Genomic DNA, 15830 nt, shown 5'->3' with positions numbered 1-15830 from the left:
AATGGTGAGTACATGTCATTATATGTTTGTCCAAACCCATAGACTGTATAACACCAAGAGTGAACCCTAATGTAAACTATGGACTTTGGGTGACAACGATGTTGACATAGGTTCATCTATTATAACGGGTGCACACCACTCTGGTGGGCGATGGTGATAATGGAGAGGTTATGCTTGAGTGGGGGAGGCGGGATCTGGGAAATCTCTGTGCCTTCCTCTCAATTTTACTATAAACCTAAAATTGCTCTAAAGAATAAAGTCTAATGAAAAAATTGTAAAAAAAACCACTTGCTTTTAAAAGAGGGAGGGGATGAGGCTTTCATCTCTTATTCAACAAATAACACAGTTTTATAGGATTCATGCCATTCAAAACACTGGAAATAGGGCTTCCCTGGTGGCGCAGTGGTTGAGAGTCCGCCTGCCGATGCAGAGGACATGGGTTCATGCCCCGGTCTGGGAAGATCCCACATGCCGTGGAGAGGCTAGGCCCGTAAGCCATGGCCGCTGAGCCTGTGTGTCCGGAGCCTGTGCTCCGCAACGCGAGAGGCCACAACAGTGAGAGGCCCGCGTACCGCAAAACAAAACAACAACAACAAAAAAAAACACTGGAAATAGTCTCAAACCCTTGACTCAGGGCTACTAGGAAGAAATGATAATGAGTAGAACATATTTTTATACTTGATTATAATAGCTCACTGTGTGTGCCAGATGCCAGACTGAGGCCTCCACACCCACCATCTGACCTCACCCTTACAGGCTCACTTTGAAGCAAGTACCGTTACCATGCTGACAAATGAAGGACAGGAGTCCCTCACCAAAGCCTCACAGCCAGAGCGAAAGAAGGAGTAGGGCTGGGACCCAGCTGCCGAGGGGACCCTTCATGCTGGATTGTAGGAGAGAGAACTACGGAGAACGGGCTGTCATCACAAAACAATTATCTAAAAGGTCTTTGCTGGGCAGAACTAGAGGACTAACTATATGTTATTATCTGCCAACAGAGGACAAGTTCTGGAACAAGAATGAAAGCTGACCTTGGTGGGATCGGGCGGCAGCGAGGCCTCCACCGTGTAAGGGCTCCCGGGCACGGGGTGTCCATCGTAGGTCACGTCAACAGCATACAGCCCCTCCTCCCGGGGAATGTACTTGGCCGTGCTGCTCTCCCGGCCCGTCATGGGCGCCACCAGGCATGGCACAACCTTCCTCGAGGGGCTCAGGATCGTCACGTCCAGCTTCCCCTGACCTCCCGCTCCCCTGGTGTCAATGGCGAACTCCTGATCCTTCCCAACTTCGACTCCTGGAAAAAAGGAAAGAAGCCAAAGGGATGAGCTGACCCTGCAGCAAAAACACAGCTGAGGGCAGAGATGGTTCCTTGGACACAGGACATCTTCTCAGCCTCTACAACAAACACTGGCTGATGCAGGACAAGAGGCAAGACCGAGTAAGAATAATCACCATTCTGGCCTCAATAACAACCAGTACAAGAACATTAATTAATTCCTTATGATATTAATAATGATAGTCATCATTCACTGAATGCATTTTACATACCAGGCATGAGGACGGCACATCATCTCCTTTCATTTTCAACACAACGCTACAGGGTATTTATTAGTAACCAAGGGATTTAACAGAAGGGGAAACTGAGGCTCACGGGGGTTAACTGACTTGCCTGGGGTACATACATATCCAGCAGACCACAAAGCTGGGACTCAGATCTAAATTTACTTGACCCCATAATCTGCAGTAAGTTATAACCTGATACTGTTGTCTCTTCTTTAATTACTTTTGGTGTTAACTTTATATCAAAACACTCCCAGAAGCCAATGTTTTATTTACTAATTCTTGGCAGCAAATTCAATCCTACAGCCAAGAACGCAAGAGTCACAGGGTTGGCCAATGCAGAGGCACTGAAGCAAGCCCTGAGAATTGACTCTCTGTATTGTGCTGATACATGAAAGGTCTTTGCAAAGCAGGGCCACAGAAAACCCATGTGTTACATTTGACAAAAACAAGGAAAGGACTTTGAACCAAAACAAAAGCACTGGGAGCCTAGGGTCCCCACCACAACCTAGGGAAGTCCTGACTTGGGCAATACAGGGCCTGCCAAGATGAACAGTTTCAAGCCACAAGCAAAGAGGTCTCGGAGCTCCACATCCCGAAGACTTTTCCTAATTGGCATCATACTTTTCCTAGTTTGGAGTCAAAACCCTCGGTGTCTTGGAGAAAGGAATAACAAGGAGACATGTTAAGGATTAGACAGTGACTATTCTTATGCTTAGAGCTGGCTGCTGCCAAGGAACAAAAACCAACATCGGGCTCTTGCTTCAGAGCCCCCGGAGCTGGGAGCTGGCCTCACTCACAACTCGTACATTTGGGTCACAGGGCATCGAAGGTGCTCACTGAGGGTCCCGCTGAGACCTGGAGAAACCCACAGAACAAGAGGCCTGCCCTGAGGGTGTGCACAAAGCCCCACGTGACCCTGAAACCAGGAGACCATGTACCACTGAGGTGCAGCCAGGCTGTGGCCATGCCAACAAGAGGATGGAGGTGTGAACGTTCTCTAACATAACACTGACGCAAAAAGGCAGGCTGAAGACCTATGGGTATTGCAGGGTAACTTTAGTGCAAAGTAAGCGTTGCCAAACATTTTCTGCTGGCACTAAGTATGTGCAGATGCAGAAAGAAGATGTGGAAGGACAGAAACTAAACTGGTAACTTTGGTTAACCCTATAGGGAGTGGGAAAGGTAATGCTTCAAGTAGCACATATTCTTGTCTGTGATGTCTTTTTTTTTTTTTTTTGCGGTACGCGGGCCTCTCACTGTTGTGGCCTCTCCCGTTGCAGAGCACAGGCTCCGGACGCTCAGGCTCAGCGGCCATAGCTCACGGGCCCAGCCGCTCCGCGGCATGTGGGATCTTCCCAGACCGGGGCACGAACCCGTGTCCCCTGCATCGGCAGGCGGACTCTCAACCACTGTGCCACCAGGGAAGCCCCTTGTGATGTCTTTTAGATGAAAAATGGATTTTTGTATGACCTGTGTAAAAAATACTTTTATGATCACGTGTTAAATTTGAGAAGCTGAGTGACAAGTACATGAGTGTTCATATTGTACTATTCTCTTCACTTTTTCATTTATTCATTCAGTTATTTCATCTATTTAAATGAGCTTGTACTAATAAGATACCTGACAAGCTAAAGGAATATCCAGACTGGGGTGGGGAAATGCACTGTAGTTGTGGTTTCTGAGAGCCCGGAAGTTGGCTTTTATGCTTGACCCTAAGGTGGATTCAGTGGCCAAGGAGTGTTGGCACAATAGAAATTTGTCAGAGGGCAACATGCCCCAAATTCTCTGTCATAAAAACTTTCTGCTGTGATGCCAGCAGCTACCGAGGACTGACTATGACCCAGCTCCTGAATTATTAGCTCATTTAATTCTCACAATATTCCCTTGAGTATTCTTCCCCCACCTCCACGGAACAAATGAGAAAACGGAGGCTTGGTGAGGTGAAGGGGCAGGTAGGGTCACAGAGCTACTCCACAGGATAGCCCTAATTCAAACCTGTCTGTCTGACTGCAAAATCTCATGGCAGAATTTGCTTCCCTGCAAATTGTCTTTGAAGGGGATGTAACTGCTCTTCAATGACCCATCTCCCCCCACCATTCATGACGCACTTACTGTTTTCCAGCCCATTAATTTTTATCCTGCTCAGATCCAGCGGAGCGGCCACGCCCACCGTGAAAGGGCTTTTAGGGATGGGATCGCCACCGTATGTAACCAGAACCTGCATGCTGCCCTGGAATGAGAGAGAAAACCGAGGACACGTTTGGGTACCAACATCCTACCTTGCCGTTTCAACCTGCCTTCCAGGTCTTTCATTCTTCCCAGAGACACAGGGTATAAGACTCCAGCTGATTCAGAAAGCATCTCAGATATATTTCTCTAAGTTTTTGGGCTCCATGGCAAGAATGACAGAGAAATCAGACGAAAAAGAGCAACTAACAACAACAGGGACAGCTTAATGAGCACACCATGCTCATCCTTTTAAGCATTTCCTTAATTCAATCTCAAAACGGTCCTAAGAGGGCGTTCCCACTGTTCTTACCATTTTTCCAGGAGATGAAACTACAGCTCAGGAAGGTAAAATCACTTGCCCCAGTGCAAGAGCGGGGCCTCATGCCCATGGTACCCAAACCTGTGTCAGTCCTAGCCGCTCTGCCATGTTACCTCCCCACCCAGCTAAACAACCATCCCTGGCCATAGGCAAAGCAGGGAGCCCTGGGGGCCTCTAACCGAACAAAATCTTTTGTCTCCATGTCCTGGGATTTCAGGCCACTAGGCTGCGAAATGAATTTGCAAGAGTTTGCCTGGGGCTGTTCTGAGACCACTGCACAACATCGAAACTCGTGCATCTATGGCAATGAAAGAAAAGTTGCCAGTGTGAAGGCAGACTGAGCCTGTGGGATTGGCAGTCCCCTCGCCAGCAGCCCCGAGGCCATGGAGGCACAGCGCAGCCAGTCCTGGCCCACTCGCTGCTGGCTTCCTCTCTCCACGGTCGGCTGAGTCCCCTCCCTCCAAACCAAGGCTCCATGAAAGCCCACAGCTGTCTCAATAGATTAAGGCCCTCCTCACCTCAAATGTCTGGGCATCACGTAAGAGGATGTGGGAAGGAAGAAGCAAGGGGGAGGGAGGGATGATTCCTTGCAGGAATACAGAGGGCTCGCTAAAATTCAGTCCCTGCTGAAAGCTGTCACGGACCAAGTGTTAAAAGGGTGTAGCTTTTGGCCTATGAATATTTTCTCACATTCCTTGTGTAATAAAGAAGGAGGGAAAAGACAAGACAAAAATTAGTTGCATCAATGAAGGAGGGAGGACTGACTTTCCAGGATGTATTAGCACTGCACACAAAACCAATGAGCCCACTATCTGAAGAGTATAATATCTCATGGTAAGATGTACGTGGTCACATTCAACAGAGCGGGGGCTGGTTTGTTGCTTCAGCCCTCAAGGCATTGCCAACATGCCAGCTCTTCCCGAGGGTATGCCCCCAAACCCCGAACTCCTCGAGGGCTAGGCCTCCCAGCTAACCAAGGGTCCTGGAAAAACCTTCTCCACCACCCACTAGAATTCAGGAGACCACTTCTCTGGAGTGCCAAAGGAGTGAGGGGAAAATCCTCTTTCAGTTAAGCCCATCTGTCCATAAAAGAAAGCATATTCTCATTACCAGTTATACAAAACACAACAAAACTGAGACAGGAAATTAACTGTACCTTAAATAACCTAATGAGGGGGAGAAAGAAAGCTTAAGAGATTTACACCTGCGATGGCCTGTAGCATTTCAAGATTTCCTCTGAGGCCCCAGCCAAGGAACGGCCTATGCATTCTCCCCAGGAGGCTAGGAAGTGAGGAAGATCTGAGCAGTGACCACCAGTGCATTTCAGAGACTTTGCTGATGGCCACACAGTTGTATTTTATTTATTTTGGGGCCACACCGCACGGCACGCGGAACTTCCCCGACCAGGCATTGAACCCGCGCCTCCTGCAGTGAAAGCGCGGAGTCTTAACCACTGGGAAGTCCTGCCAGATGGGTTTATCCTCTCCCTTCCAGGCTTCTGAGACCTTCATCTCATTCTGCACGAGACCCATGAGGAAAGGACCGAGAAAGCTAACCACAGCCCCCTCCTCCAGAGACCTCTGTGACAGCTATGGCCACCAACAGTAATAACCTTTCAAGGGAGGGACTGTTCCCCTGTGAGGCCCAGTGAGCTCCGGGGGCTTCCTAAAGGCGCCACAGCAGCATGTGGAGCTCTCAGTTCCCAGTGGCTCCTGACTCGGCATGTCGGGGAGCTGTTGCCACCAGCTCCTCAGACCACTCTGTTCAGGGAAGCTTGGGGTGAGAAACTGAAGTCATTGAGGCCACAGACAACGAAAAGCACAGAAGGCAAAATCCTCCAGGGAAACTGTCATTGTATAATGGCCCTTCTACCTTTGACCTCTGGGCAGGTCTTCAAGCCCCAGCCCAAGAAGTCCACTCCCCACTAAGGCAAAAACTCTGACCACTGTCTTCCAACAAGAACAGGATCAACCAGCAACGTCCATCACTGGTCCACGGCAGGCAGGTGAGCTGTGGACTGGGGCCCTGCAGGGGACAGCAGCCGCCCGCAGGTGTCACGGAGCAAAGAGCCAGCAGTCGGGTGGGGGCCGCAGTGCCTCACACAGCAGCCCAAAATCTGAGGGTTAAGCATTCACCCTAAGCCAGGATCCACCCTTGTCTCTCCACACACTCTCAACAGCTGCATTTCTGGAAAGTTCCAGCCTCTTAATCCCTAAAACCACCACAAGAAGGTGTGCCTGTGGGCAGCGACCTGAAAAGTAACCCCGTGCGGCTTTCTGGGCTGACCCAAGTCTCTTAACCACATCCAAGAGCAGAGCTCAAAGGCACGCTTATTTCACCCAATCTTGAGCTGTTAGCTGTTAGCTCTTCAGAAAAGAGAGTTCAAAGTAGAATGAGGATGTGTCAGCTCCACTCTCCTACCAGATTACAAAGTTCTCATGTTGTTTCTGCTTGTGAGTTGAGGCTCCACTTCGTTTATTCATCCATTCGGCCATAAATCATACAAAGCAATTAAAGCACCAGACCCTGTGCTTGGGACTGAGAATGGAAAGATATATTTAACATGATACCCTAACCTTGGAAACTCACAATCTAAGAGTAGAGATTTAATCTGTTTTCTTTGCCATAGAGAAACAGGCAGAATTGCAATTTGCCCAAATAATAAAACAGTAAACCTCACTCTAAACAACAAACGAGAGGGATGGGAGAGGCACCGTGGAGTCATCGCAGTAAAGGCAGGGACTGACAGCATTGCACAAATAGCCCCAAGAGGCCACCAAGCATGCCAACAGCCCTCAGACCTGCTACGATCAGACATATGGATGAACTTGACCTTGGGGTGACTCTAGAGTAAGGCGCTTCCCACTCTAGCTACATTTCAAAAGTGATAAAACAGGACTCGGCTCCCGACCTCCACCTCCACCTCAACTGGCAGCTGGGAGCATCCAGGGCATCGGGTTCTAAAGTCCTTTCTGGAGGTGCAGGTCAAAACCTGAGGCTGTCCTGATGTCTGCAACTTACTTTCTAGCAACTCAGCCGAAACACAAAAAGGTATATAGGATCAAGAGTCTCAAAATGTTTTCACAAGAGTCTTGTGATCTTGACCAGCGATCATGGCCATGCTTTCTGGTACCTTCTCCTAAGGAATGTGGAGAATTGGCAACAAAGATGCTATCAAGCTGGTGTTGCCAGTGGTAAGGCTCCCATCAGCCCTGATAAGCATCACTAGGAAAATAATTACCTAAATAATTAGCACAGAGCAGCCTGATGAGAAAACCGTATTCATCTACAAAAGTTTTCATTTTACCATTACTAATAATGAACCCTCATTAGGGTAAAGAGAAACCACAGGAAGAAGCACATGTGGAGATAAAGGGCCACATAAGAACCTGCCCTAGAGAACCTCGCACTGCCAGGCAAGTTCTCATAGTAAAGATTCCATCTCCAAGCATGTGTAGCCCCCAGTGCAGGGGGGACACCCACACCACTCCCTCATCCTCACTGTACCCCTCATTCTTTCCCACTACACTCTGGCCAGGTCCCACTGAGAGGGCCCAGGGCAGAAATGATGCTTTTCAAACAGTGCTTCTACAGAAAGCATCGCCCTTCCTCCCTTAAAAATGGCATTTCTCACATAGGGGGACTCTTCTTCAAGAATGAAGGAATCTCAGAGGTTTGGAGTGACTGTTTAGAACACTATGCATAAGTGGGAGAATCCAGGCTTTTCTATAGGAGCTCCCCAGACCCTAGACGTGTAGCCATGAATCAAAATAAAATTTTAAATAAGTAAACATGAATTCATCAGAGAGGTAGATTTTTAGGCCCTTCTTGCCTAAAACAACCAGAGCAAAGCAGCCGGGATGACAAAATCCTGTCTGTATTCCTGTATTTTGTAAAAGGGAATAATTTAGTGCTTGAAGTACCATTTCGGGCTTGAGGGACTAAAGGCTCTTTGAGAAAGACCCCACTGCACCACCTCGTAAAAAGGGTAAACTAAGGCAAAAGGGCCAGCAAGGACAAAGGCATGGCAATTCTTTCCCTGTGAGTAATTAGTAAAACACTAAAACCAAGAACGGAGGTGGGAAATGGGGGTGGGAAAAAACAACTAGCTTCCTGCTTGTTCTTGGGGAATCCTCCAGGCCCTCCTGGTAGAACCCATCAGGCTTTTCGTCAGGGTTCCCAGAGGGGTTCAGAAGGAAAGGGGGAATCTCCTCCTGCCACAGAGCAGCACAGCTCAGAGCACAGATTGCCGCCCCCCCCCCACCGTGTCCAGAGTGACCCAGCCCAGCACCGAGTGGGGAGGGGCCCTACCTGCTGGGTGGGCGTGTATTTAACGGTGTGGGAATAGTCATAATTATCAATGACGTCCAAATCCTTCACGGTGTCACCAGGAAGGGGGCTGCTGAACTGCACGTTGAGGGGGGCTTTTCCGGCCCCTTTGGTGTAGACGGTGAAGTGGGTCGGTTTCCCGTTTTCCACACCTGGGAGGGGACAGTGAAGTGAGGAGACAGGCCCAGCTGGAGGGGTTTCACTTTTAGCACCAGTCTGACAGGTTCATCAGCACAGGCTTCCGCAAGGCAGTAGGTGGAGACAGGGGCTGGCGTTCGGCCAGCGGCTCAGCTGAGCAGGGCCCCTGCTGAACTGGAGCTCCAACAGAGCCCCTGCTCCAGGGGAGGTAAGTCACTCACGGCCCTGGACCAACCATGCCCACTGCCTCCAGGGTGACCTCATGCACACATGCTACCTTACCTGCTTTGCTGAGCCCCGGGCCTTCTGCCTTCACTTTGCTGGCGTCGTGGGAAGGGTCGACTTTGACTCTGAAAGGGCTGGCGGGAATTTCCTGTAGCAGAGACACTGTCTCAGTAGGAAAGTCCCTGAAGCCACTGCCTGAGCTTAGCCTTCTGCCCAAAGCAAAGGAGGAGACCTCAGCATGACTTCCACTCTAGCAGATGGTGAGCAACTTCTGTTACCATTGGTCAAGTCTTCAGGCACTAGCATCAGGTAAGGGCCATCAGTGGTCACTCAGGAATACCTGGATCCCTGACATCACAGCTAAAGGATGGGTTTCCACAAACCACTCTGACAACTCTCAGCCTTTGACACCAAATGCTGAGTACTTAGGATACAAAATACTACCAAAAATAAAATCCCAAACAACAATAATACACGGGGTGGGAGGAAGGAAAGGGACATTCCTCCAGGGACAACAGAGAGCTAGGGTTTGACGAATGCAAGGAATTGATTATAAATGCAATGATTGCAATTCTTCAAAAAGACTCTTTCAGAATAAAGGCAGAACAGGTTAAGTGGATGAAGCCAACTGAAGACCAATGCCTTTAAGGCACAGACCTTTCTCCTGAGGTCCCTATCTTTACGTAAGATGACTCTGAATCACCAGGATTCCATTATTCCCTGTTTTAGGGTACTGCGCCTCCTTGTCTTCATTATCACATGTAAGTATGAATTCTATCTGAAATTCAAAACCCCTCTCCCTAGAAAAGTTTAAAGCCTGAGGCCAAGGTCATCATTTCAGAGAAAGTATAGCACACATCTAGAAACGAATTACGTTTCATTCAAAAACCGGATGAAAGTTTGTAACGATCCAATTTCTTTCCAGAGTCTGGCTTTTAACCACTGACTACACGGCCCCACTTTTGTTAGAAAGTGGTACAATTTTAGTTCTGGGTGTGTTTGTTCCTTCTTGGTTTTAAGGAAGCAGAGAGGAAAACTATTGGGCGGAGTTCTCAAGACACCTTCCCTGTTGCGGAAAAAAGCAAAAAGGAAATATGAACACAGGTGGCCAGAAAGAACCCAAGTCCAAACACACACCTGAGAGGCAAAGAGAACTTTGATAGTGTATCGCCCGGCGGCAGGAGGCACATATTTGACAGTAAACGTGTCATTGGCATTGTGAATAATGTCAAAATCCACGTCTTCCTCATCGTCACTTAACACCCGGGCATCACATTTAATGCCAACGCTGACATCACCTGGAACAGACCAGCTTATTAGCACCGGTTTACGAGAAACAGCACGTCCCATGCAATCACTTCCGGCTCAGGCTCACACCCCAGAAAAGCAACTGGGAAGTTTCCAGTAAGAAACCTGAGAAAGGGATGGTATTTAAATAATGGTTTTGCAGACAGAACGGAGGATTAGCAAAGATATCACCACGGAACTGACACACAGGCTCATCAGATGAACAATTACCTATTCAGGTGGGTTAATATCTCCTGGTTCAAAGTTCATTACCCATGAAACGTTACAAAGAGAACTTCCTTCCCCAAGAAACAACAAGCACTGAGTCGGGTGAAGCCCCCTCTCACCTTCGCCAGCCTCGGTACAGTCCACTGTGAAGTGAGTAGGCTCGTGCGCCTTCAGTCCACTTCTCTCCACTCCTGGCCCAAACACTTTGACCTTCTGGGGATGGCTACCCTGCCTGATGCTGACCTAGAGAGGACGGGGAGAAAAGTTGTAATCAAGTTCTTCTCCCCGTGGATCCAGTAAAGACACTCTCAGTTGTTAGAATGTTATACTTCTGGGCAATCTACAGCACTCGGCCCTTTGGGCCACTCCATCTTCCAAGGCCCACCAAGCGTGGGTCTTTCCATATATTTGCCTTGGCCATCAAGCATGGAGTCCAGACTGGCCTCAGGACTGGGCTTTTTCATTACCACGACCAAGGTTTCACCTCACAACCTACCCTGTAAGGGCTGTGCGGGATGTTGACACCTCCCCAGACCACGGCAATGGTGTGCTTGATGGGCTTCACCGGGGTGTACGAGCAAGCGTAGGTGCCATCCATCCGGCTCTGCATCTGGATGTCAATGGGCTGGCCATCCCCATCCTGCAGAAGGGCAGAGGCTAAGAACAGAGCTGACCCTCACACTGTCTCCATCCACTGTGGCCTCCCAAGACAACCAAGTCACTGCTCACTCAACCCACAAAATCTCATGGAACACCTATGATAGCACCTATGAACACAAGTGATAAAACACTACATGCATGTATGCATTTTTACTTACTAAGAGAAAACGGTCCCAAAAGAAAGCCATGGTCACTCAGTGCTTCTTAATTTTAATTCCTGCATTTAAATCCTTGGGCCAAATTCAATTAAATTAGATAAATATATTTGATAAACCCTTGTTTACAAACCCTCCCATCACAGTGTAAGCAGCTTCAGCCACACTGAAGGACATTTACAGGGAAATCTGAAACAATCAAGCCTCACTTCCACGGAGCACAAATCATAAAAATTTGCCCCTTGCTTTACATGTTAGAATCTCATTTAGTCCTCACATAAACCCTACAAAATAAACATTGTTATTCGCAGTGTGTGGATGAGGAAACTGAGGATCAGATGGACTGAGTGACTTTCCATTACGTGGATGGATCCTGTTACCTGACAATTACCTGCACAGGTCGTCCCTAGAAACTTACCTGAGCAAATATCTTTAAGGAAGCTTTGCCGGCATCCTTAGGATCCACGGTGAACTCGGCCAGATTGTTGACAATGCACCCAGATTTCTCCAAACCTGGCCCGTATGCTTGAACCTGGGGCAAAGGGCCAATAGTGATTCTCTTTCTGTGTAATGTCCTAACTGTGCTCCTATCAGAAGACTGGTAACCAGGAAATGGGAGAAAAGGAAAACAACTGTGTCTGGCTTCACAGTACCTACATAATAGGATGGTTACGGGAAGGAAAATGCTAAAGTAGGCTGGGACTTAAAAATAAAAACATGCAGGAGAAAAAGTCTGTAAAACCAGGCCCCAAACTGGCCTGGTGCTCCCTGCCTTAATCTGTGCAGTAACCGGGGCAGGGACCTCCAGCCATGCCCACCTCCAGTTTCAATGCTCCTGCTTTGTGAGGGCTCAGAACCTCTCCCACTGACAACACTCCAAAAGTTTGCAGCCCCAGAGAGTAAAGGACCAGCAGTTGGCCAAAGACGAGCAGCTGCCAGCCTGGACTGATGTCACCCTACGGTCAGCTGTCCAGGTGGGCCAACAGCAGCACACATGGCGGGGGCAAGGGCTTCCTCCTGTCAGCCAGGCTGGCTCAGACTTGATGCTAAGCAGCTTGCTAAATGTTTGAGAGAAGCTCTTGCAAACACTACTCCAAGTTAAGAGAAGGGGAGCTGGGGAGGAAAATTTTAAAACCTTTATCTATGGATCACCTTGAAATAATAACCATAGCAAGTGGCAAGACTGAAATATGATGCTCGGGGTTGTGAGAAAATAGCAGCTTACAGAGCCCCCTCTGTGGGCCAGGCACTGTTCTAAGGGCTGTCTTCATTCACATTACCTCCTTGAATCATGACAGAAACTCTAAGAAGCAGACACTCATATCATTCCCATTTGATAGAGTCAGAGAGGTAAGTTACGTGCCCCATGTTACAAATGTACTAAGAGGTACTACCAGGCTTCTAATTCAGGCCTTTTTCCTTCCTAAGCTCTCAAAGGCTCTCCTCTGCGATTTCTCCACATGCTGCTCAAGGAAACTCTGTGGGCACTGGGAGGAGTGCCAGGAGCCAGAGAAGAGAGCACAGAACATGACAAGTTGATTCACCAGATCCGGGTTGTAGTCTCCCGAGGCGGGGTGGATGTAGGCCATGTAGGGACTGTCTTTGATGTCCTCATCGTCACACATGATGTGAACGGCATATTCACCGGGCTCCTTGGGCCAGTACTTAACATCACACGATCCGTCGTTCTGGTCATCATACTCAATCTTTGCCTGGGAGGGGCCTTCAATGGCAAACCCTGGGGGATAGGGTGGGAGGATCCCCCTGGTTACATGGCGGAAGGTATCTAGTCTGGGTTACTACTAACCCACTCCCTCCGCCTCCCTGAAAACCAAGTGTTAGCCAGAAGATTGAAATCTGTTTAGGTCCCTTTCCCACAAAACCAAGCCTACTGAGTCTTCACTAGAGACAGAAGGTTGGATTTTATACTTTTTTTTTTTTTAAACATCGTCAAAGAGGAAGGTCAACCAGCAAATCTTTCTGTTGGCAATATGGCAACACAAGCCAAAAGCCTTAAAACAATGCCCATCCTTTGTCCCACCAAATCCACTTCTGGGCTTTTATCTGAAGGAAGTAACCAAGGATGTGTGTAAACAGTTAGATACAAGGATATATATACAGCATTGTTTTTATAGCAAAACTCTGGAAATAACTAGAGAGCCTAACAGTAGCTATATCGATGCACTGTAATTCCACAGAAGCCATGGGAAATCAAGACATATCCTAGATTTGCCTGAGGCAGAAAGATATAAAGGCTACCCCCAGATATTTCTGCAGCAGATCAATATTCGTATGCCTATGTACAGGGAAAAAGTCTGCAAGGATATACCTAAAGGCTTAATATTACCTCTAGTCTACAAGGATATACCGGATTGGCCAAAAAACTTCGTTCGGGTTTTTCCGTAACATCTTACGGAAAACCCGAAAGAACTTTTTGGCCAGCCCAATATTAAGATGTTTATTATTTCTCTAAAAGGAAAAATTCAATGTGATTTCCTCTTTCCCCCTCTTTGCTTATTTCTATTAGCTAACACAGAGGTCCTCAAACTTTGGCCGCTGGGCCAAATCTGACCCACTGCCTGTTTTTGCAGATAAGGAACACAGCCATACTCCCTCACCTACGGATTTTCTATGGCTGCTTTCACGCTACAAGGCAGTCATATAGTTGCGACAGAGAGAATATGACCCGCAGTACTGATATATTTGCTATCTGGTCCTTTACAGAGAGAGAGGTGCTGACCATTGTTCTAAAATGATCATATATACATCAGACGTTTACTTAAAATATACTCAGTTATGCTCCAAAGAGTATTTACTCCCCAAATTTCTAGTCTGAGCAAAATTCATTCACTGATCTAAACTCAGGATCAGTCAGTAATATCTGCCGTGTGCCTACTGTGTTCCTGGCGCTGTTTTAGACACAACATCCATAAAAGGCCTCTGCCCTCAAGGTGTTGTGGATGAATGAATGCTGGTGCCAGAGGCAGAGGGCAACTGGAAGGTCAGGGGGAGATGGGAACTGCAATTCCACAGCAGTACCCAGAGGTGGCCTCAGATGGTCAAGCAGCCAGGAAGCCCCGGGTAGTGAGGCTGAGAGGAGGCCTCAATACACAGCCTGACACGTAATCCAGGTACCCTGCAATCTCAGCTCACCAAAAGCTGCTTCCACTCACCCAGAGACCCCACCTCAGAACCAACGGACTCCACCACGAAGTCCGCCGACCGCCCAACAATCCCGCCATGGAGGCCAGGGCCCCATGCACGGACTTTCTGCATGCCTGCTTCAGGGCCAACTTGAACTTCAAAGGGGCTAGAAGAAAAAGAACAGAGGAACCATTAAAGAGGAGCAAAGAAGGGGCTACGTACAGCTATAAGCTCTTTACACATATTCTTTCCACTGGCCTGATACTTTTCCCTGCAGTCCCAATCTCCAGCCAAGCCCTTCCTCCAGCCAAGCAGGTTCCCCCACCATTGTTATGTCAACAATATCATGTAATGGGGCTGCTTCAAGCCACACTGCCTTGCACTATCCTGGTCATTTACCTTTTGTGTGCAGGGCTTACCAGACTGTGAGCCCGGGAAGGCTAAGAGAATGCATACTTTTCTATCTGCTGCTTATGCTATAACAAGAAAACTAGGTTGACTAGGCTTTATCTCATATGTGAATGAATGTGCTTTAACTTTGGCACAGGAGATTCTTAAAAGTTTGCTTAGATTCTCAGAAACTTATAATATGCCCAGATATTTCTCAAGGTAAACTGAATTTATTCAGAGTTTAAAGTTGCCCCCAGGAAAGCTGGAAAGTATGTGAATGCAGGGAAGGCAACTGAAGCCCACAAGGCAAAGCTGTAGACTGTGTCCCTCGGTTCCTGACCACACTCACGCAGAGGATTTTAATGTAAACCATAGCAGATTTTGACATTTTATCCATGGCATTCCTGAACAGAGGCACACAGTGAAAGGAGAATCGCAGTATATATAAGGGATATAGACACTCAGCCCATTTGCTCTGTATTACTGTTCCTTCTGGCCTTCTGCCTCCCACCAGCCCCAAACCGACAGCATTTGATTTAAAGCAAGGCAGCTGAAACCACAGAGACTTTCTGCTGCTTTTGAGAACAGGCCAAATGTCTGTGTGCTGCTCTGAAAAAAGAAAAAAAAAAAAGCTTTCAACAAAGCAGCTCTCTTTCCCTCCTGCAGCCCAGGAAGCCGCCACCATGAGTCTGCCCTGGGCCAAGCATGCCTCTGGAGAAGACGCAACTCCAGCTGGAGACTCACCTCTTTGGAATGTGGTGTCCCCCCCCATGTGATGGCGATGCTATATTTCCCTGGGGTGCTGGGGTAATACTCAAATGCATACACTCCATCCAGAAAGCCTTTCTGCTTCACCAGCTCCTCCAGACCCTCTGTGGGAAGGAAGCACACCATCTTTCCAATGCAATCCTAGGCTCAGAACGAGAATCCACAAGACAAGGACAGAAAGACAGCGATATCCAGGGGGGCTTCCCTGGTGGCACAGTGGTTAAGAATCCACCTGCCAGTGCAGGGGGCACAGGTTCGAGCCCCGGTCTGTGAAGATCCCACATGCCGCGGAGCAACTAAGCCCGTGCACCATAACTCCTGAGCCTGTGCTCTACAACCTGCAAGCCACAACTACTGAGCCCACACGCCACAAGTACTGAAGCCCACGTGCCACA

The 15830-nt window shown here is 48.3% G+C and overlaps 1 protein-coding gene across 1 annotated transcript in view; it reads right to left on the bottom strand.

Moving 5' to 3' along the window:
• Nucleotides 1-15830, bottom strand: part of FLNB (filamin B) — a 139186-nt gene that overhangs the window by 45607 nt on the left and 77749 nt on the right. The window contains 12 exon segments of the mRNA XM_029243905.1: nucleotides 1032-1294; nucleotides 3676-3793; nucleotides 8423-8592; nucleotides 8861-8951; nucleotides 9941-10101; nucleotides 10438-10561; nucleotides 10815-10958; nucleotides 11552-11665; nucleotides 12678-12871; nucleotides 14307-14443; nucleotides 15412-15434; nucleotides 15436-15539. Coding sequence (XP_029099738.1) covers nucleotides 1032-1294; nucleotides 3676-3793; nucleotides 8423-8592; nucleotides 8861-8951; nucleotides 9941-10101; nucleotides 10438-10561; nucleotides 10815-10958; nucleotides 11552-11665; nucleotides 12678-12871; nucleotides 14307-14443; nucleotides 15412-15434; nucleotides 15436-15539 — 1643 coding nt within the window.

Source organism: Monodon monoceros, unplaced genomic scaffold (genome assembly GCF_005190385.1).
Source record: "Monodon monoceros isolate NGI ecotype Baffin Bay Population unplaced genomic scaffold, NGI_Narwhal_1 Super_Scaffold_3, whole genome shotgun sequence".
NCBI classification, from domain to species: Eukaryota; Metazoa; Chordata; class Mammalia; order Artiodactyla; family Monodontidae; genus Monodon; species Monodon monoceros.
Note: the sequence above shows the minus strand (reverse complement) of the source record. Positions and strands in the feature narration are given on the sequence as shown.